General features: G+C 40.9%; 1 protein-coding gene across 7 annotated transcripts in view; it reads right to left on the bottom strand.

Annotated features, from left to right (window-relative positions):
* Nucleotides 1-219: 219 nt before the first annotated feature.
* kif21a (kinesin family member 21A) overlaps nt 220-26504 on the bottom strand; it is a 54470-nt gene continuing 28185 nt past the window's right edge. Inside the window, exons 4-36 of one of the 7 annotated variants that reach the window (XM_039807551.1) lie at nt 25943-26083; nt 25351-25482; nt 24917-25087; nt 23577-23692; nt 22709-22904; nt 22391-22580; nt 22107-22173; nt 21522-21710; nt 20793-20864; nt 19133-19220; nt 18933-19047; nt 17546-17734; nt 16335-16534; nt 15361-15468; nt 15174-15242; nt 14885-15030; nt 14379-14523; nt 13371-13565; nt 13105-13206; nt 12722-12887; nt 12071-12091; nt 11302-11359; nt 10821-10875; nt 10525-10727; nt 9749-9874; nt 7726-7800; nt 6634-6770; nt 5946-6120; nt 5508-5672; nt 4488-4605; nt 3283-3453; nt 2726-2925; nt 220-2468 (exon numbers count right to left, since the gene is read on the bottom strand). In XM_039807551.1, coding sequence (XP_039663485.1) covers nt 2378-2468; nt 2726-2925; nt 3283-3453; nt 4488-4605; nt 5508-5672; nt 5946-6120; nt 6634-6770; nt 7726-7800; nt 9749-9874; nt 10525-10727; nt 10821-10875; nt 11302-11359; nt 12071-12091; nt 12722-12887; nt 13105-13206; nt 13371-13565; nt 14379-14523; nt 14885-15030; nt 15174-15242; nt 15361-15468; nt 16335-16534; nt 17546-17734; nt 18933-19047; nt 19133-19220; nt 20793-20864; nt 21522-21710; nt 22107-22173; nt 22391-22580; nt 22709-22904; nt 23577-23692; nt 24917-25087; nt 25351-25482; nt 25943-26083 — 4392 coding nt within the window. In that variant the 3' untranslated portion in view covers nt 220-2377. The remainder of the gene's footprint in view (nt 2469-2725; nt 2926-3282; nt 3454-4487; nt 4606-5507; nt 5673-5945; nt 6121-6633; nt 6771-7725; nt 7801-9748; nt 9875-10524; nt 10728-10820; nt 10876-11301; nt 11360-12070; nt 12092-12721; nt 12888-13104; nt 13207-13370; nt 13566-14378; nt 14524-14884; nt 15031-15173; nt 15243-15360; nt 15469-16334; nt 16535-17545; nt 17735-18932; nt 19048-19132; nt 19221-20792; nt 20865-21521; nt 21711-22106; nt 22174-22390; nt 22581-22708; nt 22905-23576; nt 23693-24916; nt 25088-25350; nt 25483-25942; nt 26084-26504) is intronic. The other 6 variants (XM_039807555.1, XM_039807552.1, XM_039807553.1 and 3 more) reach the window with 6 other exon arrangements.

Raw genomic sequence — 26504 nt, 5'->3', positions numbered from 1 at the left:
CAAGTGCAGCAAATGAACAACAAATGAAGCTCTCTATGTCTAAAATTGACGAAAACCAACAGCCAGAAATAAAAATGAGAAATAAAAAATATATATAAGGCAGATTTGAATAAAAAAAAACATGACACATTTAACTGTGGATATTTGTAAATATGTAACCAACCTGCAGATATATTAATAAAACTAATACCTCTTTAAATGACAAACACACAGAGTAGGTTGTTTTTGACAGATGGCGTTTATTCTCACCAAGGCATCTGACATTAGAATCGCTACAGAGTCCGCCACTTGGGAATGGCTTCTAAAACTCCGAGTGGGAACACCCCGGCTATGTGGAACAGGGACAGCATTTAAACAAAATCAAGAAAAACAAGACTAACCGTAGGCCAGTAAACACAATCTGCCACCTCATTGGAGGAAAAGCTTTAAAGCTCGTCAGTCTTACTTCCAACTCAGGTCCTCTCGGCTCTCGTGCGAGACTGCTCAGATCGTGGTCCCGCAAAACTAACATTCAGTCAGACTTCAATTTTAATACGTTGTTTACACACATCAGATACGTGCTTCGATAATGCCTACAACTGCTGTTTCACCGAACATTCAAAAGTGACAGCTCACAATCGCGACAGACACATCGGTTAGATCAGGGAGACCGCGGGTGTCTCCAGGAAGGCCCCACACGGATCAGAACTGGGAGACACATGTGGTTAGGCTCACATCACGGGCAGAGTCTGAAGGCCTCTCCTCTCCAAAAACAAAAAGATACCATTATATATAGATATATATACACACATACACATTGCTCGGTACTGAGCGGACCTCACCCGGAGTCCATGACAAGAAGCCCTCTTATGGAGTTGAGAGAATAAGGTGAGCACACAACTTAGCAGCATGGGCACTAGACGACGACGACAACTCAGTAGTGTAGATTCAGTGAGTGTTAACTGCAATATGTGAAGAGTGAACATACAATTTTACATACGATGAAATAAGTGTAGAATACCCTCAAACGCTGAACCTGATCACATTTACGAAGAATTAAGTGCATCTCAAAGACTAATTGTGTCGGTTTTCACAAGTGCTCAATAGTTAAAGGAATAGTTTGACATTTTGGGAAATGCACTTAGTCTCTTTCTTACAGAATCAGATGAGAAGACTGATACCAGCTAGGGCTGACTTAAGGTAATAAAAGCACCTCCCAAGCCCCACCCCCTCCCCCCACAAATTAGGTTAATTTAATTTCAATTCATTTTAAGTAAAAATGGAGTTGGGAAAAAAAGTTACTAGGGCTGGGTATCATTTAAAAAATGACCACACAGTACCCTTGAAGTGATACCGATACCAATAGAGTATTTCATTTGATAATTTTTTTTGTTCTATTTCACTTCATTTGATAGCCATCATGTAGATGGAAGCATCTTGGCATGCTGAATTGCCAACTCGGTCAAATACACTACGCCCAACTTCACCACACCACAGACTGAGGGTTGTAGCTGCTGCAGTAGTGGGCCAATCACACGTCATATTAAATTGAAGAACGCTTGCGGTGATTGGCTGTGAGCAAAACCATACAAAGTAATTTGTTTCTAGCTTTGGGCTAGAAGTTAGATTAGTCAGTTTTTTTCCCCCTTTTCCAGTCGCTATGCTAAGCTAAGCTAAGCAGCTGCTGGCTGTAGCCCTATTTTAAAACAGACTGATATGAGCAAAGACGACAAGTTTGCCCAATTTTGGTCGCTGATCTTAAAATAGCCGCAGAAACTGAGGGGCACAAAAGCAGGAGAAGTTAAAGGGTTAAGGGGTGATTTGTCTTTTTCACATGGGGGGGGGGGCATTGGTTCTGGTTACATTGCAGAGAAATAATCCAGGTTGCGAAGACCAGCTACCAACCCGTTAGCTCTGCCACACTTTTCTCCTCTAACTCGTCGTCCTGTCTATTTTCTTTTCTAATGTAACCCTGCTAGCCTTTTCCTGGGTAATTATGTGCCCGCAGGTGTACTTTATCCTGGCACAGAGCTGAGCAGCAGAGATATTGTCTGTGTGTGTGACATGTTCAACTCTTAAATAAACATCTTGCGAGTACAGGTTCTGATCATGATCCACGGTGACGCAACGTCTCCAGCGCAAAAGAGAAAAATCCTGCAAAGAGTCATTAACAATACGGTGAACTATGACCGATTAGGACTTTCTGAGCACACAGAGTCTAAGAAAAGAATGACTGTGCTAGTTTCTGAGATGAGATTACTTTCCTGTTGGCTCAGACATAAACGTTACATGGCGTGGAGAGTATGTGTTTTAGGAGTCAGCACTGGGCTTGAGAAGTTAAGGGTCAAAGTGCAGGGCAGCAGCATCAAAAGATGCCCTTAGTGTCCTTCCAGCGTGTTCAGTTACTGGCCACCTCGTCTGCATTGTCAACCGCCTCTAAAGTGCTGTCCAGTCCACCACGTGCACGCCAGATCTTCACAGTCCGGTCACTGGAAGACAGGAACACAAAACCGTGAGAAAGAGCAAAATTAGTACCCATATGCAAACAGATAGCAAGTCACTAGGTTTGATGCTACGTAATCTTCCAGATCTAGTTCAGACTTGTTCCAAAACTGAAATATAATTACGTGACAATGACAAGTGAAGCAGGACATTAGTACCAGAATCTTAGAAAAATGTATGCTAAATCTAACGGACAGCCATGGAAAGTGTGTGTTGGGGTGTGTCTGGTTGTTGTGGGACTCACTCAGAGGCGGTGAACAGGTGGCTGCTGTTGGTAGAGATGCCGTTGATGGGGCTCTCGTGGCCCTTCAGCTCCCCCAGAGTCCCCAGTGTGTCCGTGTGCCACAGCTTGAGCACCCCACCTCTGCAGCCGCTCAGGAGGGCCGGGGATCCGGGGACAACACCCAGCGCACAAACCCAGTCACGGTGGGCGTTCGGGACTTGCTGTTGGAGAGAAGGAATGAAGGGTTTTTTTAAATTATGAAAAGGATTTCAACAATATACTGTCATCTGTAATTTAAATTAGAGAAATAGTTTCAGATTTTATTTTCATCTTTTTACATGGTTTTTTATTGCCTTGTGTTTATTTTATAGGTTTTCTTAATGGATTTTCATGTGTTGTGTAAAGCACTCCGAGTTGCCTTGTTGATGATACACAAATTAACTTAAAATAAATTCAGAACTGTGCATCGAATCAAATACCAAAACAAATATTTCATTGCCTCCCTCATCAGTCTCCTCGATCTATATTTGCAATGTATGTATACAGTTTATCTACCATCTTCTATCATCATCCAGTACCTGCAGCAGGTCTTTGCGGTCCAGGTCCCACTTCTTGATGCCGTTGTCTCGAGAGCCGCTAAAGAAAATGTCCCCCTGGACCACCAGTGACTCGATGCCATCATAATGGGGAGGTTCAAAGTTGTGTGTGGGGCCGATGCTCCCCAACGAGCCTTCAGTCACGTCAAACAGCTGCAACAGCCAGAACACGGCATGTTAAAGGTCATAGCGCCCCCCGCTGGCACCAGGAAATCTGCCTTATATGACAAACATCATCCGATTTACATGAAACTCAGAATGTGTGGTCTAAATGTGATACTGAGCCGCCCCTATACTTTAACCACGCCCACTTACTCAGGCCACGCCCCCTTTGATAACATTTGAACCGTTTAAGGTAGAGTCTTGTGTGAGGTGTCATTGAACTCAGCAGAGTTCCTTCTTCATTGGTGATGGTTTGGCCCGCCCCCTATGTTTAAGCCACGCCCCCTTTCATACATGCTGACCCATCTAAGGTAGAGTCTTGTGTGAGGTATCATTGAACTCCGCAGAGACTTCCTTTTTAAATTGGTGATGTTTGACCCGCCCCCTATGCTTTAGCCACGCCCCTTTTCCAACAGGTGAACTATCCAGGTGCCCCGATAATCATAGGTTTAATTTTTTGGCTTTCTTAGACAGGGCTCACTAGAAACATTAAAAGGGATAGTTCTGTTTTTTCATTTTAGCCACTTAAAAATATTAGTTTCAGTATCAGTTTAACCGCTCTACCTTGTCGTCAGACAGCCCTTTATGAAGGGGAACTCAAGCCGCTACATCCATATATGCTTTCTCCAAAGCCACCAGACTCCTTTGACAAAAACGGTCATTTGTACCTTTACAGAACTCCGGAGTTGCTGGTCTACCGCTGCCTCGATCGGTTAGTTTATTTGTGTTATTGTGCGACTTTGGTGTTTTAAAGAGTTAGTTTGAATTCACCAAACTCACACAGTAACACAACAAAATTACAATATGTTTGGATGCTGCCCGCACTGCCTTTGTCCACAGCAGAACATTGCTTAGCTTCCGTGTCGGTACTCCTATCCGCTTTCCCAAACTGAGGGCGTGCCAACCGGGGTCTACTGTAGGTAACACTGACTATGGATAAGTACCTCATACAGCCACACTTAAAAAAATCCGATCTATCCCTTTAAGAGCATGTGCTGGGTGTAAATACAGACAGACAAACACACCTTGATGTAGTGGTCCTTGGACCCGGTGATCACCAGGTCTTGGTTGTTTCCAGACTGATCCACAGTCAGACACATCACCGGACCGAGGTGACCAGTAAGTTTCCCTGTGGATGCAAACCTGACAGAGAGGGGAACGTCACGTCAAAAATGAATGATATTAAATCAAATAGCAGGTTTTAAATACAGGGTTACATAAATAATTCACTCATGTTAAAAAAAAGTGACTTGGGTAAACACAGTTTGGAGCATTTCATCTTAGTGCATATTGATTTAAAGTTATTTCAATCATCCAGACTGCTGATTATAAAATGTTTTTACTTTCTAAGAGGAACAATTCATCAAAACGTATACTAGTTGGCTGTAAATAATGGATGACAGCTTTGGATTGGATGCCTGTCAGGTTTCACATTGAATCGTAATGAAATTGGGCGGTAAATTAACTCAAGGTGTGTGTTATGCATCTGAAAATGTTGAAGCGGTATCAGAATGCAGTAGAAATGCAGAGAATGATCAACTGTTAGCATTGTATCATAGAAGACTTTAATACACAATGGTGTTTTTACATTTACATCTACTGTATGCTGAGTGTAATCTACAAATAACACAAGTATGTTCTTTGATCTAACAAAGTGAGGCAATGTTAATAGTCAACAAGCCTTGAATTTCAAATTAAGTAAATGGTAATAATGTTGAAAATAGTTTCCTAATTTTCCATCCACATTTAGCATCTGAGCATTAATACCAAAGTAAATTGGAGCCTGACAGGTAAAAAATTTGATCTGTTGGTGGAGTTGTAAGAAAAATCACCAAACTCATTTAAAGTCATTATCTGGGATAATTCGTCGTGACAATCAATCCTACAGTTGTGAAGACATCTCACTATAGATCAAAGAAACTGCCATCCCAAAACCGCAAAAAAAAAAAACACACACATTCAGTTGCCAAAAGCCCAAATCAATGTGCGGCATCACTGTCTGAATTTTCTCTGACGAGGTATTTCAGATCAGCCCCTCTGCTTACCTTCGAAGATCCCAGACTCTGACTGAGTTTCCGGCGGCGGCGTACAGAACCGTCCCGTTGGGGTTGAGAGCGATCTGGTTGATCTGGTTCTCTCCTGCTGGGATGGTGACCGTCCGGCTGGTGTTAGACGCACAGACATCCCCAACAGTAACCTGACCAGAGGACCTGGAGACACATGGAGGACACGTGTATGAATCTGCAGAGGCATTCCCACACTCACCCAGACATTATGGATGTAGGTGCGACTTTCAAATTTACGTGACATTAGTCCAAATTTGTTACTTGTGAAAAAATCTCATTACAGATTTACATAAAAACGTGGAGGTGTAAATTTACATTTAGGTATAAGCTTATTTTAAGATTTTTGGAACTTTGGAAATCATAGTACTAAAAGAGCACTTGGAGAGCGCAGACCTCCACTAAGACCGCCGCACTCACGTTAGTATCCGGATGCACTTGGCCGAGTCCCGGATGTCCCAGACTTTGATGTAGGAGGTGGAGACAGTGAAGACCAAACTGGAGCTGTAGCGGACTGACACCACGTTGTTGGGATGACCAGCCAGGGACATTATCTCCTGACCCGTCACCAGATTCCACACCTTACAGGTCCGGTCTGCAAGAAGACACACAGTCTATCATCTCCATCTCCATTTGTTACATATTTAGGAATGCAGGGAAGATGCTGAGAAGAGGAGGCCAAAACTGGAGCAACAGAGTGCAGCTCTGCAGTGAGGCATAAAACACAAACTCTGTTCTCAATGATAACAAAACAAAACAGAAGTTATAAAGAGAAGTGGTTTTATCTGAAAAAATTAATAAAAATAAGAAGCTATGGGGATACATGATCATTTAAATCTTCAATCTAGTTGATTGTCAATATATTTACCTCCATTCATCATCATAAAAAGCTCCTTCACCATAAGAGTTTTACTGTATGTACGATGTCATTTTATCCCATCACCTCATTTATCCACACACTGGCCATAAGACAATCTTAATTAACACCTGTCAGGTTTCATTTGCGGTTATATGAAAGCATAACAGCTTGTCAAAGTGTAATAAAGAGTGAAGAGGTGAGGGAAGGTAGGAGGGAGGGAGGGAGGGAGGGAGGATCGTGGGTATTAACCTTTGGATCCGGTGAAGAGAAGGTCATCAGTGCAGTCGACACAGAGAACAGCTTTGCTGTGTCCCTCTGCCACGTGGACGCACTGCAACGTCGCAGACCGACTGCTTTTAGTGGGTGGCACCGGGTTAATGACGCCCCTAGAGAAAAAATAAAAACACACACACACATCTCAATAGGTGCAGCGTGGACATAACATGGTCTAATAATCTGAGTGCAGCTCAGATATAAATCACACCCACACAACCAGAGTCATGCACAGCATGCACCTCTCGTGATTAGCACGATGCTGCGAAACAAAAATAGAAAGAGGTGACAGAACAGTCCAAAGAATAATGAGACAGTTGTGAACGGAGTCACCCTTAGTTTGTTGAAGACAAGAAAAGAGTTCATAATACCCCCTGCACCATCAGAAGCTTTTCCAGCAACACCCAAAACACCCAAGGAGACAAAGACAGATGATCATTTGAAACCAGCGGTGTCGGATCATCAGGGACCGCAAGTTCTAAAGCATCACGAAGCCCACATCTATCACTAATTGGCTGGTCGTGTTGACCAATTGGCATCTGATAGTGTAATTGTACAATCACTACTCTCTTACAGTAGCTATCAGCATCAGCGGAGCAGCAGGATGAGCTGATGGCGTACCACAGATCCAAACGTTGATATTTAGGAGGTTTCAATGAATGAGGTTTAAAAGAAGTGTTGTGCAGAATAAAAGGCTCACTGAAATAAAAAATTTAAAACAGCTCATAAAAAGTGATTATTGAGGGTTAAGGCTCAATAGCAGTAATACGCTTAACAAAATGACACTGTTTGGGTTTATTGTAATTACCTATTGGTTATAGAAAAGACATGCATTTATTGTTTTTAACCCCAGACACTGTTCGTGTCTGGTAAATGTAGTGTTTTGTGCCAGGAAACCACAGCAGAGTGGGACGAAACCACTGGGAGAGCAGCTTGATAAAACGCTTGTTTTTCGTAAGAAAAAAGATGAAATCCACACTGCATGTGTCTGCAGTCCCCTGTACACCAATAGTGAATTTTTAGTAAACCTTGTGGCAGAGAAAATAAAAAAAAGTTAAAACGTTGTACTTGGGTGGATTGGTGAGAGGAGGGGAAACAGAAGGCAGGATGTGGTTGCAGGACAGGTGGAGGCATCGATTCGTCCTGGAGAGGAAGAGGATCCGATATACCTGATTATATCCGATTATACCTGATTGGCTACTGAATTAAACACCAATTACTTCCTGTTTTTATCAAGTTCCTTATCCTTAATCATTCTTAATCATTCTGTGTCGGGTACAACTTTACTTCAAGAAGAGCTATTTCTAGCGTGAGCATATGTATTATGTGATACAGTAAGTTGGGAAATAAGGCAGGAATTTGACAAAAGTGACCAATTTTGGAGTGCAATGTTCCTACTCATCCTCAGCATCTTTTCCAAACTCTAATGGTTTCAATTTTGCTTGTCTCTAGTTCTTTCTTATCCTGTAGGACGTTTATAGTACGCCCCAGATACCCTGTCATACGGCTAAACGCAGCAACGTGGTTACTGGGACAAGCGGTAGCAGAGAGAGGACGAGGCAGGCTGCTCTTCTGGTTCCCGATGACTGGGCTGTGGAGGAAGACTGTAGGGCTGCCAATTAAGCTGCAGCAGCATAACAAAAGTGTGTGCTATGCTGTTTACACACTATTTGCAGGAGTGTGGGAGGACTACATGGAGACAGAATGGAGATGCATATGCAGCATTCACGTCATATGGGAGAGAAACCACCAGGACTGGAACACGTCTAGCGTGTTCAGATTCATCTGAAGCCCTAAAGAAGACATTACTGAGGTTTCCTGTTCAATGTGAAAGATCCTGCCTCAGTGGAGCTCCACAGAAAACATTCCTTAGTACATTTCACAGCAATCTATCAGTCTATTCAAAAGGTTTTTTTTTTTATCTAAAAGCCTAACACATCCCAGAGATTTCATAGCCTAGTTTCAGTATGAAGTCAAATTCAAGACAACTTTATCTATACAGCCCAAAATTACATCAAAAAACTCTATCCTCAGACCCTTGACCCTCCTTCAATGTTGTCAAGCTACAGCGTTTGTTTTGAAGGCTTTTCACTGTAACAAGAGAAAAGAAATCGGGACACAATTATTGGAATAAAAATAATACCAAGACGAATTTAACACTAGCAAAATGCACCGTATATAAAAAAACATCTATCAGCAGCTTAAATCAAACTGAAGCCCTAACGCACCAGAAAATAAAATCGTCGGATGGATGAAAAATGAATAAACTACTTAGATTCTTATCCTTAAAATAGTGCCATATGACATGAATGCAGCAATATTCAGTACGTTCAGTGTGCGAGTGTATCGACCCGATGCACTCGCACGCTGACCACGCGTGTCAGAGTGCAGAGTGAATGTTAAGTAAATGTTGCTTTGAGTTGGAAAACAGCTGATATGCGTAAAGCACAGAGGTAAACGTGCCAACAAATGCTTAAAAATAATACAACTTAAGTAAAAATAATGAAACTTAATTAACTATTAAACTTAAGTAACTGTTCTCAATAGTATCAACACGAAAATACAATTCAGTTATCAATTTATAAAAGTAATCTCGGTCTTCCAGTGTTATATTTTGTAAGACAGGAAACGTTTTAAACATTTACATACAAGTTGTCAACACATTATCATTTTTCAGCAGATGCAAAGCCAAATTTATCAGAGCAGTTTACTCTGCACATTCTCTCATTTTAGTCTCACTCACAAATATCTACTGATAAGACAAAGAAAGGGAAAGGACAGAGATTTCCTCAATAAATAAAAATGTGTATCACAAGTAGATCAGCAGCAGAGGGGTTGATTAGCAAGTTGAACACTGAATTTGAGTCAAACTACTCAGAGACATCCAAGTTAGGTAGGAACATTATGACTTTAAATTCAGCAAAGAACTTGGCAAGTTAAAGGTAATCACACCAGGCGCAGAGCATTTTTGATTTAGTTGAGACCACATGCTTCTTCAAATCAGGAAACCAAGATAAGAGAAATTAGTAGAGTTGAAGTTATTTTTGCTTTTTTCGGCTTTGCAGCCACAACGTCAGCAACAAGCTCTTACTGTTTAATCTCCTTGACCTTTGCCCTGTCAGCCGCTGCTTGTGCCTTGTTATACGTCTTCCTGCGAGAAAACGGGGAAGGCTCTGGCGATGGCTTTTCCATCCCTGACGAAGTTCTGGATCCAGAACTGATCGTTTCAGTTTCATAAAGTTATCCACAGACAACACAAAAGACAGTGTACAAAAAAATAATGATAAAACAACAGAAGGATGTAAAACAAGCATAAAATAACGGCAACAATGAAGAGATTAGCATGCAGTACACACAGAAACACGTTACCTGATATTTAAAGTCCCCAAACAGTGGTGGTTCTTCGACAAGCTCATGTTTAACTACTGAGGACTGATTTTATGCTACACTAAAATATAGTTATATTACTTTATTTGCGGTTGGATCACAGTAAGCCAAGTCAGTTAGTCTTTTTTTTATTTATTTTTTTAAGCAAGGCCTTTCACAAGCCAGGTAAAGCAGTCTGGTTAGTATTTTTGCTTTCAGTGTGTAACTGAGCTGCATTAAGGAATAAAAAAAAGGCCGTTTTTGCAGGCTATGTAATAAATAAGCCATACAAATGTTAATATTGTCTCCTCTTTACATGCTTTTACTTCAAAGGACTCATCAGTTGGAGGAAGGTATGGCCGTTTGATGTAAGGATGCTCATGAATAATGTGAAACAAAATGAACTAAAGCAGAGGACGGAGCAGCAACATCAAACATGCAGGAAGGAAGGAAGTAGTAATTATTATTGTGTTAGCAACAGAGTGCCGCGCCTGGACTTACATGCTGCCCATTTTAGAGGAAAAGCCGGGAGAGAGAGCGGTGTAGTCCCTGACTGATGAGCCTGACGACTCCATATCTCCTCCCCCGTCCGGTGTTTCAGCTAACGGCAGCATCGGACTGGAGAAGTCTGCGGTGGGTGCGTCGGGGGCGGAGTCACTGTTTGCGTACAGCAACTCCATCTGAGTGGTGGTCCTCCTACGAGCCTGAGGAGGACAGGTAAGAAAGAAATTAAGAAAAGATGTAATTTAGGAAATACTGGTGTCTGTGGAGAATACGGCAAAGACACATTGGAATACCTTATTTCTTGTTTTGGTCTCTCCGCAAAGTTTCATGAGATCTGAACTCAAGGTGCTAAAGGGGATACATGAGTTTTAGATGTCATAAACATTTGTAAAAATACACAGCACATAACAGAAAAGATACAATGTAACATTAAATATAATGCTATAATACAAACATATAACAAACAAATCATAACAAAAAAAGAGAAATGCAACATCCAAATAAAATAATGTAACATTAACATAAAGTGTAAGATTAACATTAAACATGATAAAATAACGTAACAAACATTTACATGAAAAAGACATACATACAATAACCCTACACAATGTAACAACAAAGACAAACAAAAGAATAAACAAAAGAATAAACAAACAAAAGAAACAAAACAAAAGAAATAATATAATAATATAACAAAAGAAGAATATAACACATAAACATAAAATAATGCAACATAATATAAACGTATCATAAGATTCAAATACTTAAACTTACTTTCCCTCTGCAGAAGGGCTCTGGGCAGACTCATCACTGCTGCTATCATCCCCATTTTCTGCCAAATGAGATCGGTGAATAATATTAAGAGTTGATAGAAAACCCTAAAATCACAGCTTATGACTTTCTAAAAAACGGTTCTTAGCAAGTACACTTTTCCTACGGCTAAGTAATGTATCCTTTTGCTCAATTTCACCAAAGGGTGATGCAATTTTGTTTACTTCATTATTATTATTATTTTTTTTTTTTTACAGAGGTCAAAATGGATGAAGAAAAGATGAACAAGGGAAGCAGATGAGGGCGATTTCAGCGCGGCGCCATGCTGTTTTATTGACAAACTGAAATTTGGTCCTCACTGGATGGGAAAGGGTCAGAGGTCAGAGAGCGGCCAGGTGGGGAGGGTTAAAAGAGAGCTGTGTATATGAAACAAGGTGGAGGAGTCATTAGTGTTGCTCCTGATGGGGTCCGCTGACCTACAGGGTCCGACAAAGCTAAAATATCCAGGTTGTATGGTTCCTGTGGAAAGGTCTTTTGTTAGCAGGATGCTAAAGCATGGAGGCTGTAGCACATGGTGAGCTAGGAGGACGAGGTAGAGTGTATCCAGATGAGGGGAAGGGAAGGGAGAGGTCAGCAGACGGATGGAGGGAAGCCTTGGTTGCATTGCACCTCATGCACCTGTTCCATGTTATGTTTAGTTAGTTTTCAAAGTGCAAAGGGAAGGAACCATGCATTCATAACACAGATAAGAGTCTAATGTGGTTTCACTTACCAGCCGGGACGTTACCTAGTTCTGTGTAAACATAAGACAACAAAAAAAGGAAAATTTGGGGGAACAGAAAAAAGGCAATGCACAAATCAAAAACACTGTCCCCCGAAATTCTAAAAAAGAAAATAAAGTGCAGCTACTGTAAACAGAGCATCCTACTGAAGAGAGGCTGGCAAAAATACTTTTGCATTTACAACACAAAAAGTTGTAAATGTGGTGGTAAGAAATTCAGTAAAATAAACTGTAATCTATAACACTTTTAGGAATTTATATTATAGTAATATACAAGACGTTAACAGTGGGATTATGTGCCAGTTGGACAATAATTAGGCCAGCTTTTATTCAGCAGAAGGCAACAGGCGAGAGCATGTCATTAGAACCCAATCATGCAACTGACCAGTAACCCAGTACACTTCCTGAAAGGCCAAATGCTATGTAACTCGCGCGTGGAAATGGTAAATTTACAGTTTTTAACAGAACTGTTGCGGGAGAGAAACAACACCATCGACCCAGAATAAAATCTTAATCCCAGTTTTCCTTGACATGATATTAATGAGACTTCTAGGAGGTGTGCTGGGTTAAACCAGGGGTCTGGTCTGGGTTTTTGGTCCTCATCTTCACTTCAATCTCAACCCAAACAAACGCTGTCGTTACCTTGCAGCGCATTCCCCAGCAGGGCATCCAGCTCGGGGTTGAACTCGGCCTTCTCCTTCAGCATGTGAAAGAGCAGCTGGTTCTGTGTGGCGCTGGTGATCTCCGTCTGCTTCAGCCGGCCCTCCATCACCTTCACCTGAGACTCCCTCTGGGCTGCCTGGAGACCCTGAAGAGGTCAGACCGCAGACATTATACAATATTGAAGTTATTGTTAACTGTATGTTAAATGACATTATCTTGATGTAAATTCTCACAGATTTAGCCAAAATGCTTCTACAGTCCATGACCAAGTAACATTGCCTGATCCTTGATCGTATTCACGTTTGTTGAAAGCAACAATAAGCACAGACTGTGGGGTACCAATGTGACTGTGGGGCTGGTACCTTGTTGATAGCCATGGACATAAAGTGATCCAACAGAAAACGAGCTTCTGTCAAGGTACAGGAACCAATCACAGCAGAAATGTCCACTGTGTCACCTTCCTCCTGGGAAAAAAACAGTGTAAATTCATACAACAACAAAAAAATTGTGAAGATCTAAATTCTCTGAAACATAAAAGAGCTCAAAAGTAGTTGGTAATGAGATAAAGCTCATTCATGTGCTCTATTTTACTGAATCCATCTATTTAACCAATTCCCAAAGTTCTTACCTTGGTTTCCTCCATCTGCATGATGTTGGCCTGACAGTCTGCGATGCTGTCATTGATGTAATCAATGTTGGCCGTCAACGCATCCACTTCCTCGTTAAGGGGAAGCGCTGCCTTCTCAGCCTCTGGGCCCACCCTGTCCAGCCGTTCCCTCTTCCGGATGACCTTCTCTTTACGCTTGGTCAGCTCCTCTCGTTGCTATGAACACAAAAACACTTTGTTGACTTCAGAAATTTTAACAGATTGCAGTCCATCGAGTCATTTCTTAATGTGTAACATGGTAAATGTTGCAGAAGTATGGTAGGGGGGGGGACAAGACATGGTCTTTTTTCATCGTGCAAAAACCAGATGATGTAGCAGTAGTTAAAGCCTCCTCTGAGGTCAGAATTTGACATAATTTTCCCCAAAACAAACCTTAGAACAACTCCTCAGTTCTCACTGACTAAACACCATTAACATGTCAGCCTTATCACAGATATCAGCCACACACTTCTCAAGCATTTTTAATGCCAGATCATTTTGATTCAGCAGAGAATTTAGTCGGAATTTACTAGAAACTGAAACTCAAAGTAAGTGTATACTTCTATTTGGGTATTATACTGTTCAGGCTTAACAGTAATCAAATGTTAACAGCAGAATACCTAATACCTACCTATTAATGGGTTGACTTTGTGTAAAACTATATGAAAATTAAACTGTTGTGTGCAGGATTATGTTTTACACTTTGTATGTCCTTTTGTTGGCGATGCAAGGGTCATATATACAGTAGAGTCACACATTTATTGCAACAGACGGTCCAAGTGCATGTTTTCCACCAATGAGAAGCTGCACGAGAGCAGGTTGACAGTTAAGTGCCTTGCTTGAGGGCACTTAACTGGATGGCAGGCATATCACCCTTTTCCTTTGCCTGCCATCATAGATATATTTCCTGCTGGTCATTATCCTTCTTTAGTCCTGTAATTGACAGATTAGGACATTTTACAGTACAACAACGCACTGCTGTAGCTTTACCTTGAGGAGGCGGTTCATGTCGGCCTCCATGTTGGAGATGGTCATCCTTTGCATGATGACGTCAGTGATCCGCCGCTCCAGAGACTGCCATTTATTACGTGCGATTCTGGTGGAGTAAATACCGACTGTGCGCCTGTAGGTATACCTGCACACACACAGCATCAGTCAGTGATTGATTTAACACTTTTAACACATTTAACATTCAGGGATGATGTGCATTAGTCATAAATATGTTTCAGATGCAGATTCCTGATGCAGAATTATGTATCAGAATCCAACAAAATAATTTCAAAACGTGCAAAGAGAGATTAATGTTACATTTTAGGGGTTTAGTGGAGTTTACTTTCCAGGGTGATTTATGATGGTGCAGGTGTGTTATTTATGAACACTTCAGTGTACAGTATTTCAATGCTGCAAGGATAAAACCTGGCCTATGTTGGTTTGATAAAAGCATCTATTTTTAGTAGCATCGCTGGAATCATTGACGTGCACACACACAGACTCACCGAGTGCCGTTGGGAGCAGCGTTGCCGGAGGAGTACAAGCGTCCAGATGGAGGTCTGTGGGTGGAGTCCTGCACTGATTCTGGGACATTGACTCTCCTGATGACCTTACCTGAGGTGGGCCTGGCCTGCCTCCGCAGAGCAGTCACCTGACACACACATGGCAAACAGAAACATGACAGGTGAACACTAAAAGCATACCGCATGCATTTCTGCATCTATAATGCATCAGCAAGTATTTCTGCAGACACTATGTAAAAATACAATCCAACCCAATTCTGCTGCTACTCACCTCCTCCGTCTTTCTCCTCAGAATAAGCTCCTGCTGCCTTTTCTGAGCCTCCAGTAACTTTAGCTGGTGCTGTAACACAATGACAGTATTAACAACAGTTAAATAATGGTACTGTAACTCATGACTCAGGTTAAATTAAGTTGTAATTGCAGCCAACTAAAGCAAAAAAAGGATGTAGAGGGCTCACCTCTTGCTTGCGCTGGTCTTTCTTTAACGAAGCAATTTCTCGGTTTCTGCGAGACTCGTTCATCCTGTTCTTCTCCTGCTGCTCCTTCATCTGCTTCATAAGACGGACCTGGAACAATCACATCAAAACATCCGAAAGATTCCTATTATATACACACAAATATAGTGAAAGTAAGTCAATATTCTGATGTGAAAGTTCTGATAATTAGCCAGGTTCATTCTTACAAATACACACACAGCAATGAAAGTGACGTGGGTGGGGAAGCTTCCCTCTAAATGCTCTTTTGAGAAGACTAAACCGGCTTGGAAAATCATATCGTGGACCCTTCCCATGTCCTGTTCAGAATACAAACTGCTCCCATCAGGTAGACGCTGTAGGGTTCCATAAATACAGGAGAAGCTGCCTGACTAGGTATAGAACCTTTTTATCCCTCTATCAGTGAATCGCCTAAACTCACGACATAAAGAGGGTGTGAAATGAGGGGCAGGGTTTCCTGTATTTGAATGTACTTTACGTCTGTTACTGCACTATCATTGTATGTATTTTTATGTTGCAGCCTTAATGTCCAATACAAATTTCCCTGGGGACAAATAAAGTAATCAACAAACTTTGTGAAATCTTTTTTGATTTAGAGTGCATTTGTTGAATTCTTTCTCTTTACATTTTCTTCATCCTTTGACTACTGTCTGCAACCCCTCTGGCCTACTGTACATTTTCATTATTTTTGAGACACTCAAATCGAGACAGTCAAATGGAAATTTACAGGAAAGATAGATGAGAGACACACGACAGAAGAGATGTGACAATAAGCTAAAGTGATGCACGTTTCTGATGCTGCGGCCTTCCAAACACACTTAACTCTAGAAAAGAAATACTATCAAAAGAAGACCGCAGTAAGAGAGACCTCAAATTCCCACCGGAAGCATTACAGTAGTGTTATCACGATCACCCTTAAAGAGGACAACCAATCGCACCTTCGTCTTCTTCATTTCCGCCACGTCCATCTGAAGCTTCTTCAGCTGTTTCTCATACTGCGATTGGTTCTTCAGCAGACGGGCATGCTCCTTCTGAGCCGACTGGAGCTTCTGAAGCTCTTTGTTCATGACGCTCAGCTTCTTCTCATATTCAGCCTTGATCTTGCGAGACTTGTCGTCTGTGCCAGTTTCTACTGTATCTGAAAGTATGCAAAACAAAAGTCATGAAAATCTGATCTTTTTTTAAAGAAACGGAATGCTATAGAGCAGGGGTCACCAACCTTTTTGAAACTGAGAGCTACTTCATCAGTATTGAGTCATACGAAGGCTACCAGTTTGATACACTCTTATGGAATAACACATTTTCTCAGTTTGCCTTTAGTTATATATGGTTATTAATGATAAATGATACTCATCTATGTGAAGACACTGATCATGTTAATGATTTCTCACAATAATTATCAACAATGACTTACAAAGGTGGGAAACCGATAATATCAATATTCAATTTTCATTTTTAGAACAGGCCTGAGGGCTACTCATGTGGTCCTTGGGGGCTACCTGGTGCCCGCGGGCACCGTGTTGGTGACCCCTGCTATAGAGCTTTAAAAAAAACAACTTAAGATTGTAGATAACACAATTACTTTTATTTGGAAGTTTTTTTTAATGTAGCGCCCACACTGCGTTGCCGATACTAACATATTCTCTTTAATGGGTTAAACAGTCAAAAAACTTTATCTCCAGTTGTCAAATAGTCTCTTTTGTGTGCTTTTTTTAATTAGACAAGCTGAAAACTCCTCCATGCGTTTAAAGTGAGACAATGCTTTTATCCATTAGTGCTGATAAATATAAACTGTCACCATCTGGCTGCTGGCAGACAGAATTCACTTTAAGGGATTCTCTGAAGTACATAAAGTCTCGAGCTTTCTGCAGTGCTTTTTCATTAATAAAGAACAAAACCTGAGATCAAACATAAGGGTAAGATATAAATTCTTCTAAATGCAAGTAGGACGGCCTAAAACTTAAATACAATACGCTTTAAGACTGAAATAAGCTACAAAAAGGCACAGACATTAAAAGCCAAACCCACATTTGGGTGGATGTTTTTATCCAAACTGCCTGAGCATGAGTAAATAAATGTACAGGGTATTAGTACAGTTCTCTTCCCAGTGAGCGATACATGACTCCCCCTTCTGGCGTCTTTGTCTTACTCATGTTTTGGAGGACACGGTCCCTCTCCAGCTGGGTGTCCCTGATCTTGCACTGCAGCATCATCAGCTTCTGTTCATACTGCTGTTTGAGCGTGTGCAGACGCCGCTGGCTGTTCTCCAGCTCGTCGATCAGCTTCTGCTTGATGGCGATCTCGCAGGTGATGTTGGCCAGATCGGCCTGGAAGTTCTCTGTTGGACACGCATGATCAGATTACGTATTCACTTCCACAGTGGTGTTAAAGTCACAAACAACTATTTTTGTTTTAGGTTCTTTTACAGTACATGCACCTTTGGAATTATTACTTAAAAAGAACATTTTTCTTTCATCGCAACTATCCATGTATGCCATCAACATGAGTTGATGGTTGTTCTCTGCAGATTAAAAGGAGCAGTGTGTAGGATTTAGTGGCATATAGTGATGAGGCTGCAGATTGCAAACAACTGAATACTCCTTTCCTCACCCCTGCCTTTCCAAGCGTGTAGTAGATCCTACGGTGGCCTTCAGGTAACGTAAAAACTCGAAAGGCCCTCTCTAGAGTCAGTGTTTGGTTTGTCCCTTCTGGGCTACTGTAGAAACATGGCGGGGCATGGTGGACTCCGTGGAAGAGGACCCTTGTGTATGTAGATACAGAGAGCTAATTCTGAGCTAACAAAAAAACGATTCTTAGTTTCAGGCGATTATGCACTAATTAAAAGAATATTATGAATATTTTACTCCATTTCTGCCAATAGATCTCCCTAAATCCTACACACTGTTCCTTTAAATGCAAACCACTTGAAGTGCGCCCTGTTGCAAGACAACAGTTAATTCTCAGTGAGCAAAACAGCCTTGACTCCACATTTAGGGAATACATTATTTTGATTATTTGGCTTCACCCACTGGCCCTTTCTCCCTTCATTGCGGAAAAATTTCATTCATCAAGTTTACAAAATGAAACTGCAACATTCTTTTGCTTATTACGTCGGCATTATGTTGCTTTTCTTCCTCGACAAGTGTTTCTTAACTACTGTCAGTGTGCTGGTGCCTGACATCCAATATACACAAACAGAGATGTATGGTAGCTAGAAGAATACTTAAAAGGTTGTACTTGAAGTAAAATCATTCTGTATCATTAGTCTTCATTTTGTAGTACATTGTATATAAGACAGGCTGTGTCCAAACATTGAGAGTAAATGCGACAGCAACAGTCATTGCTGCTTATCTGGTACTCTAATGCATCTTGGGTGAAACTATCACAAGTGGTCAGCTTTAATCACAGTTGTACTGTACATGTTGCTGGTTGGAGAGTAAAACTGGTCTGTCAGTGATTGAACAGCCCCCCCTTGTGGAGAAGCAGCAGCTTCTTAAAAAGAAAGTGAGAGAGACCAGACACTCTACCCCTCATACCTTTTTCATCTGACTCAGAGTCAGAATCATCTGAGCTCTCCTCCACATCCATCTCCTCTTCCTCCTCATCCTCTTCCTCTTCCCCTTCCTCGTGGTCGCTGCCTTCCTGGACCTCCTACAACATAACATACTAATGATTTAACATCTGAAGGCACTCGGTGTTTGAATGTAAAGATGACACAAGAGGCAGTCAAACGTACAATTTCTGCTTCCTCGTGGACTCGCTCCGTCATTTCCTTCTCTGTGCCCTTTTCTTGCTCGTTGTCAGGAACTTCCTCCTTGTTGGCACTGAAAGATTCAGACATGGTTGAGAATCAGAGACTTCATTTATCCTGTGTGACTGAGCAGACCACATGGTACACCTCCAAAAGTACTGTAACACATGTAAACAAGAAGCATCTGCAGGTAATAAAGATATTGTTTGGTAAACGACATAATGCACGGCAACACTGTCTTTTTGGCAAACAAACTTTTTTATGGACTTCACCACTTTGTAGTATACAATGTAGTATTTAGTATAAAGCTGGTACTGTTAAGGAGTTTATTTATTGTGATATTTTATGAGAAAATGTATTATTTCACAACATGATGAACTATACACAGAGAGGACGCTGCTCTGTTTTCATGAGCTTGTTTGTGGAAAAGACAGCGTATTGTTTTAACAAAAGGAGGGGGGCATCTCATTAGAGTCTGAACAAAACCAGCAAAAGCAAAACATAACATGGAAAGAAAAAAAAACAAAGGTGAATCAAGTCCATGAAGCATATCTGTTAGATTAATATTTTATCCAAACAAGGAGGGTTTGTAATGTTTAGCACAAAATCATCTGGATAAGCTGACCAAAATGAAAAAAGAAATAACACAAGAAAGGGAACAGAGGTATTTATCATCCAATGTTGGAATGTGTTTTAAAAAGTCTATCATAAGGGAAAGGCATTAACATTTTAGGAAGTTTCAAACACTCAACACTAATAATAGGAATGGAAAAATGTTAAAAAAATAAAAACATTGGAGCACTTTGTTTGCCAAGTGCTCACAGTTAATGCCAGGTAACCGCAATGTTGCCACATCTCTGCCATAAGGTAAAATAACTGCATGTGTAACTACATATCATACGTAGTTATATCAATCTGTAGCTGATGCATTTTTCTGAACTTCTGCTGGAATAAAAAGTTTAGCAAAATACATAAAACTCACTTCTCTTTCTTCTTCATGATATAAAATGTATTTTATTGGTAAAAATGTAGAAATACTAAAAGATTTGTTTAGGGAACATGTATATTAAATGACATCATGAAATGTGGCAGATTTTGCCAAATGGCAGATCTTCTTGTGCACTTCCTGACCAGGTTGATGTTAAAAAGTAAAATTGTGGATTGCCTTGGTAGCAGCTGAATCGTTGCGCAATGTCACCGCCGACCTTTGTTGCATGTCTCTCCCTATTTCCTTTCTACCTCTTCACTGTCAAACTGTTCATTATATGCAAAAGAAAAAAGTGTTATGACCATTGATCTTGTGTTGAAAAGCACTTCTAGTTTCAGGTTGTCAAAAAAATAAAAATAAAAATAATAAATAAATAAATAAGACAAAAAAGAAAGCAGGAATGTAGCGTGAGGAGTCAAAGAGTGAGCTGAGGGGTTCACACAGAAGGTCCAAAGAGAGAAAAGAGCTTATTATATATAGTAAAAAGAAGTGTTTTATGGAAGGAAAGTGCTTTTATGATAGGGAGTCTCACTCCAGGTGGGGAAATACCTGCCCAAAATAAATTTAAAAAAAAAATAGGTAAAAAAAAAATAAAATTCAGAATTAGGGGAAGCAGAGGATGGGAATGGCAACAGGAGGGTGGAAGCTCTGACAAACCTGGCGTCATCAACCTCTTCCACCACCTCCTCCCTTTCCTCCCTCTCTCTCTCCTCCAATAGCAGCTGGAGTCTTCAGGGAGGGGTGAAGGGTCAAACCAGAGAAGGGAGCAAGAGATGAACGAAGGAAGAAAGAATGGAGGGAAGAATGATCAGAGGAGGCTCAGCACTGAAAACACCACCTTTAATCCCCGTTAAAAGTGCCCCACAGCACAACTCTGATCTTTCCAAACCTGGAGCCTCGCATCAGTCTCTAATGCTGTTGTAGATTTCTCATCAGGATTTACTCCTTGCAATGAAATTCTTATGTTTATCAGCACTAGAATACGGTCACAACATTAGTCTACATAAATATTACATTTGTATGTTAATTGTTTCTATATTGTCTATAAATTAAGTCAATAAAATCGCACATAAGTATTTAAGCATCTATGAGCTACACGGTGTCTCCGTTTACAATCATGTCTGAAGGTCTACTTTTATTTAAATATGCACGTACAAATGTACAAAATCTTAAACTGTTGCCATATTTCCTATTAAAATGTACAAAAAGTCAAACTGACATCTGGCTGAGGCAGTCCGTGACGTGCCTTTGAAACGTTTGGAATGGTTTAAACTTTGTATTCCAGTTTGAAACGTTACTCAAATGTATGCACCCCTGCAATAAAAAACCAGTCAAAAACAGACGATCCTAGATCTAATTTTGTTTTGTCTACAGCAGTCTTATTACCTTTTCTTTTTCTTTTTTTCTCGTTTCTTCAGTTTCTCCAGGTCTTTCTTGGCGAGTTCGATGATGTCAGAAGTCTCCTTTTCGGGGGCCAGCAGCGCGGGCCCTCCGTACAACGACTGACGATTGGAGGCACGGGTCAGATTCTTTCTCAAATGCTCGTTCACGGCTTCGCTCTCCAGGAGTTTGGCTCTGATGGGGGAAATCCAGGGGCACAAGCGGGAGGAACACACATATAATCGTACATACATTAACCAAGGCAGAGAGCTTGAAAATATACCAAGTTTCTTGAATTTCTTTTAAACTTTGTTATGTGCACCAAATGTTAAAGGAGGAACCCCAAAGGATATTCCGATGCCTCCTTTCACTCGTGCACTCTTTCATGTCTCTCATGGAGATAAATATTTCTGAGCCCAAAAATACTGTAAAGCAGACACTTAAGTATGATGCAAAATGTGTTAAAAAACTACAATGTTTTGTGTACAAGCCAACAAAAAAACCTCTTTTTTACCTTATGGAATAAGTACAGTATGTAGAATGGAATTGGGGCACAGTTATCATTTACATAATCTAGTTAGACTTGTTTACCTGAGGTCTTCAATCTCTTTGATGTAACCCTGAATCATGTTTCCAATTTCTTCAGTTCCACCTTCACCTGGAAGAGAATCACAACAATTTTAGATGACCCAGAGGAAGAGCACAATGGCTTTTCAAACCAAAATGCACAAATCCTGTATTCACTGGGACTTTGCAATGAGCAGAATCAAGCACTTCACACCCAAGATAGAGACCAAAGTAAATATTAAGAAAATGTGGAACACTTATTTGCCATTTACTCAGAAGACTTTATGAGTCTGCAGGTTTCTACCTACCTGCCCTGGCAAGGACCTGGTTGGCCTGGTCACTGATCAGCTGGGTGAGGCGCGCCCTCTGGGCATCGATTGTCTCCTGCATGGCCTTCACTCTCACCCTCAGGTTGCTGTTCTCCGTCTGCAGCATGGAGTTCTCGTGGAACATGTCGCTGAAGCTCTCCACGCCGTCCTCACCCGTCAAGCGTTTACCCTGGGAGGCAATACAGAAAACAGATTGGTACTCTCTTTTGACATAAAATATTCCCTGTTTTTTATTTTTTTATTTATTTCATTATTTCAATGCACTCCGTGCCCTTCGAACTCCTCCTCTCTCCTCACCGTCTTGTACTCCATCAGCTCTATCTGCAGTCGAGCGATCTCTGTCCTCAGAGCGCTGATCTGCTGGCTGGCCTTGTCCTGGTTCACCATCACCTTGTTCTTGATGTTCCGGGCTCGGTTGGCGTACTTTAACGTGTTCAGTGTCTCCATGAAGTCCCGGTCAGACGGGCTGATGCAGGCGATCATCACTGTTTGGCTGAGACAAGAAGGAGACGGATAGTTATTAATGTTTGGTTCAGCTGCACAATTCTGACAAAGACTGACGCACATTTTGATAAATGCATGAACTGTGTTTTTGATGTAGGACACATTTGAAGAAAAAAATAAATAAATCAAACAGAGTGAAAGCCAACAGAGAGTAACTCATGTGTAGGTACAAGACACCAGAATGCTTCAATTCTGATAAAACACTGCAAGCTTTTGTGGAAGTAGGAGTAATATTTTTATTTCATTTGATTTGATTTTAAAATGTCCATTTCTCTCTGAATATTCTTCCTATTCCTAACCAATGGATGTATATCAATATTGTATATCCCCTCCCCCAGTTTTGTACATGCTTTACAAAAAACAAATGCTATATTTCTTCATTGATGATGATAAAGACAGTCTAATAAACATTTAAACTTGATATTGAACTTTTTGTTACTTTTTCTTTTTTTTTTACTACTTTCTTCTGCAATTCATGTTTGCATTAATATCATTATGACCAAATGTGGGGTTTAATTCTTATTTTCCTTTAAAGACAACAAGTTTAGTTTGCTGATTTAGAAAAAAACAACTTTGAAAACCTTTACCACCAATACTTCTCTGGGTCCACAATGACACAGAGGGTACTTTATGAAAAAGGTGAAATCAGTTTTCCACCGACCTGTTTCCTCCTAATGAATCCTGTAGAAGTCGGGTGAGTTTGGAGTCTCTGTAAGGCACATGTGAGGACCGCTTGCTCCGGTCGCCCAAAGCACTGATTACATTCCCCAGAGCGAGCTGCAGCAACAGAGAGGAAAAATGTTTCAAGGGGATGCAACAGTTCACTAAACAGGCTCTCGATCTGTTGCATTTTATTCCATGACATCATTAACCAAATATGTTTGTTAAGTTTTTAGTCTGGTTTTCACATCCGTTAAAGGTCCTATGACATGCTGCTTTTTGGATGCTTTTATATAGACCTTAGTGGTCCCCTAATACTGTATCTGAAGTCTCTTTACTGAAATTCAGCCTTGGTGCAGAATTACAGCCACTAGAGCCAGTCCCACAATGAGCTTTCCTTAGGATGTGCCATTTCTGTGTCAGTAGCTTTAAATGCTATTGAGGAGGAGAGATGGAGAGGGGGGGTATGGCCTTGACCACGGTTGTAGCTCTATTTCCACATGGGCGGGCCAAATTCTCTGGGCAGCGGGCAAAGCAAAGAAAGGGGAGGTAACCTTTCCCCTTATGACGTCATAAAGGGAAGATTCCAGATCGGCCCATCTGAGCTTTCATTTTCTCAAAGGCAGAGCAGGATACCCAGGGCTCGGTTTACACCTATCACCATTTCTAGCCACTGGGGGACCATAGGCAGGCTGGGACGCATATTAATGTTAAAAAACCTCAAAGTAAAATTTTCATGCCATGGGATCTTTAAGCTTTAAGCAGGGGATACGTTATAAATGTAAAATAGTAATCAACATTAAATGCAACAAATGTGTTGCTCCATTTATAAAGTCCCACGTTCATCCCTGCCTTCACCACTAAATGTATTAATTGTGCTGACATTCTTCATCAGGAAAACACATCTCAAAATACTCCAGAACTTTATGTAAATAGTGGGAACCCTGCAATGACAGGGATATCGACAAATAAAATTCTACAAATTATTTAAAAAAAACTTAGTATATTTTTTTATCAAGAGAAAGAACACTTTTAAAAAGATTTGGTACTGACGGAGCTCCAGACTGAAGATTGTGCATGTTAAATAGTAAAGATCAGTTAAAGGGTTTTATTCAGTAAATCATGCCACTCGTGTTTAATGTTAAAATGTTGACATAGGGTTGTCCTTTCTCTGTGGAGTATTTTTCTTGTTGTGTAGTTGTTGACCTTTGAGTGCAGGGTGAACATTTATGAAAAACAGCCACTAGATGGCAAGCAAACCCTAGCATATCATTGGCTCTGGCTTCACAGTGGCTTTACAAATCCTACTCAAGTGATGCAGGGAAGGCAGAAGCGGCTCACCAGTCCACAGTTGATGGAGATGCCCTCTTTGGCTCGATCGCCCGTCGCTCCGGTTCTCTTCAGCCTCTCAGAACCGGCCAGATCCACAAAGTGAAACTTGGCTGTCAGCGTCTCGTACTCGTCCATCTCAGAGTTTCCGTTGGAGACTCTGTTATCAGTCTCACTTTCTTGCTGAGTGACATGGACACACACAAACACTGTTAGATACACACACATACAGGATACTGCAAGGATAGCATGTTCCAATAATGGTGCCATCTTAATTTCTTTGCAAAATGGGATTCCTGCCATCTGAGAAATTATGTTTAAAAAAAAATATAGCAAACAGCAAATGAACACTTATAGGTTTGTTTTTTAATAAATATATATATCCAATATATATATATATATATATATATATATATTTTTTCAAATGATACTGAGCCTGTACTCACATTGTCGGAGGCACAGACTCGAACTTGGCACAGGTGGATGGTGAAGATGGCGTGGGATCGAGAGCTCTGGACATTCATCTGAGTGCTGGCTGTGGTGCGAGACAGAGCCCCGAGCTTCAGGCACTGCATCATCTGTACAGGCAGAGAAAGAGCTTTAAATATTTAACACACTGGTCGAACTCACTTTGATACAGTTGGGAGGAAAAAACAACAAATACTCTCTGGCAATTATAAAAGTTTAAATCAGTGCAGTAATGAATACTATATGAGTAAGTAAATATGAGTATAATAACTAATTTGTAAAGGCCTTGTGGTGGCGAATAGGTTGACTATAAAGATAATTTTTTTGGAGCTTTTTCCCTTTATTTAGACAGCGACAGTGGTTAGACATGAAAGGGAGCTAGAGATGGGGGATGACACGCAGCAAAGGGCAGCAGGTCGGATTCGAACCCGCGCCGCTGCAGGACTCAGCCAACATGGGGCGAACGCTCTTACTGTGTGAGCTAGAGGCCGCCACGAATAGGTTGACTTTAAAGAGTGTGAATCCAATAATTAATATAAATTTTAGTCATTAACAATGGCAGTTACACACCTCAGCCTCGGAGGACACGCTCCGTGTGGTCACTCCTACTGTGTAGATTCCCCCTGTGGCGTCTTCGTGGATCTTGATGTGAGATTTCTGCTTCGTGTCTCGTGTGGATTCAAACAGATCCAGAACGTCCTCATTATAAAGCTACCACACACACACACACACACACACACACACACACAACACACACACACACACACACACACACACACACACACACACACACACACACACACACACACACACACACACACGTTAACCAGGCAGATACATCACTTAAGTTTAAATCATCAGAATTCACAGAATATCTCAACATTTGTAATAGTATCATGAATTGCATTATAAGGACCAATATAAAGAAGCAAGACAAACAACTCCAGCTTTTTTTGCCTAATAAAGATTGGTGAAACACCTGGAAATGAAATGTACTTTGCAAAGAGAATATAGAGAACTACTAATCTAGTTGTCTGAGTGGACATACAGAAATAAATGTGCCATTGTATAGTGTAAATAATAATAATAATAAAGCATGCTATGCATTGTTAATACACTAATTCTAATATCA

The sequence above is a fragment of the Perca fluviatilis genome, chromosome 8 (genome assembly GCF_010015445.1).
Source record: "Perca fluviatilis chromosome 8, GENO_Pfluv_1.0, whole genome shotgun sequence".
Taxonomy (NCBI): domain Eukaryota; kingdom Metazoa; phylum Chordata; class Actinopteri; order Perciformes; family Percidae; genus Perca; species Perca fluviatilis.
The sequence above is the reverse complement of the archived record's forward strand: the minus strand, read 5'-3'. Positions and strand labels throughout refer to the sequence as shown.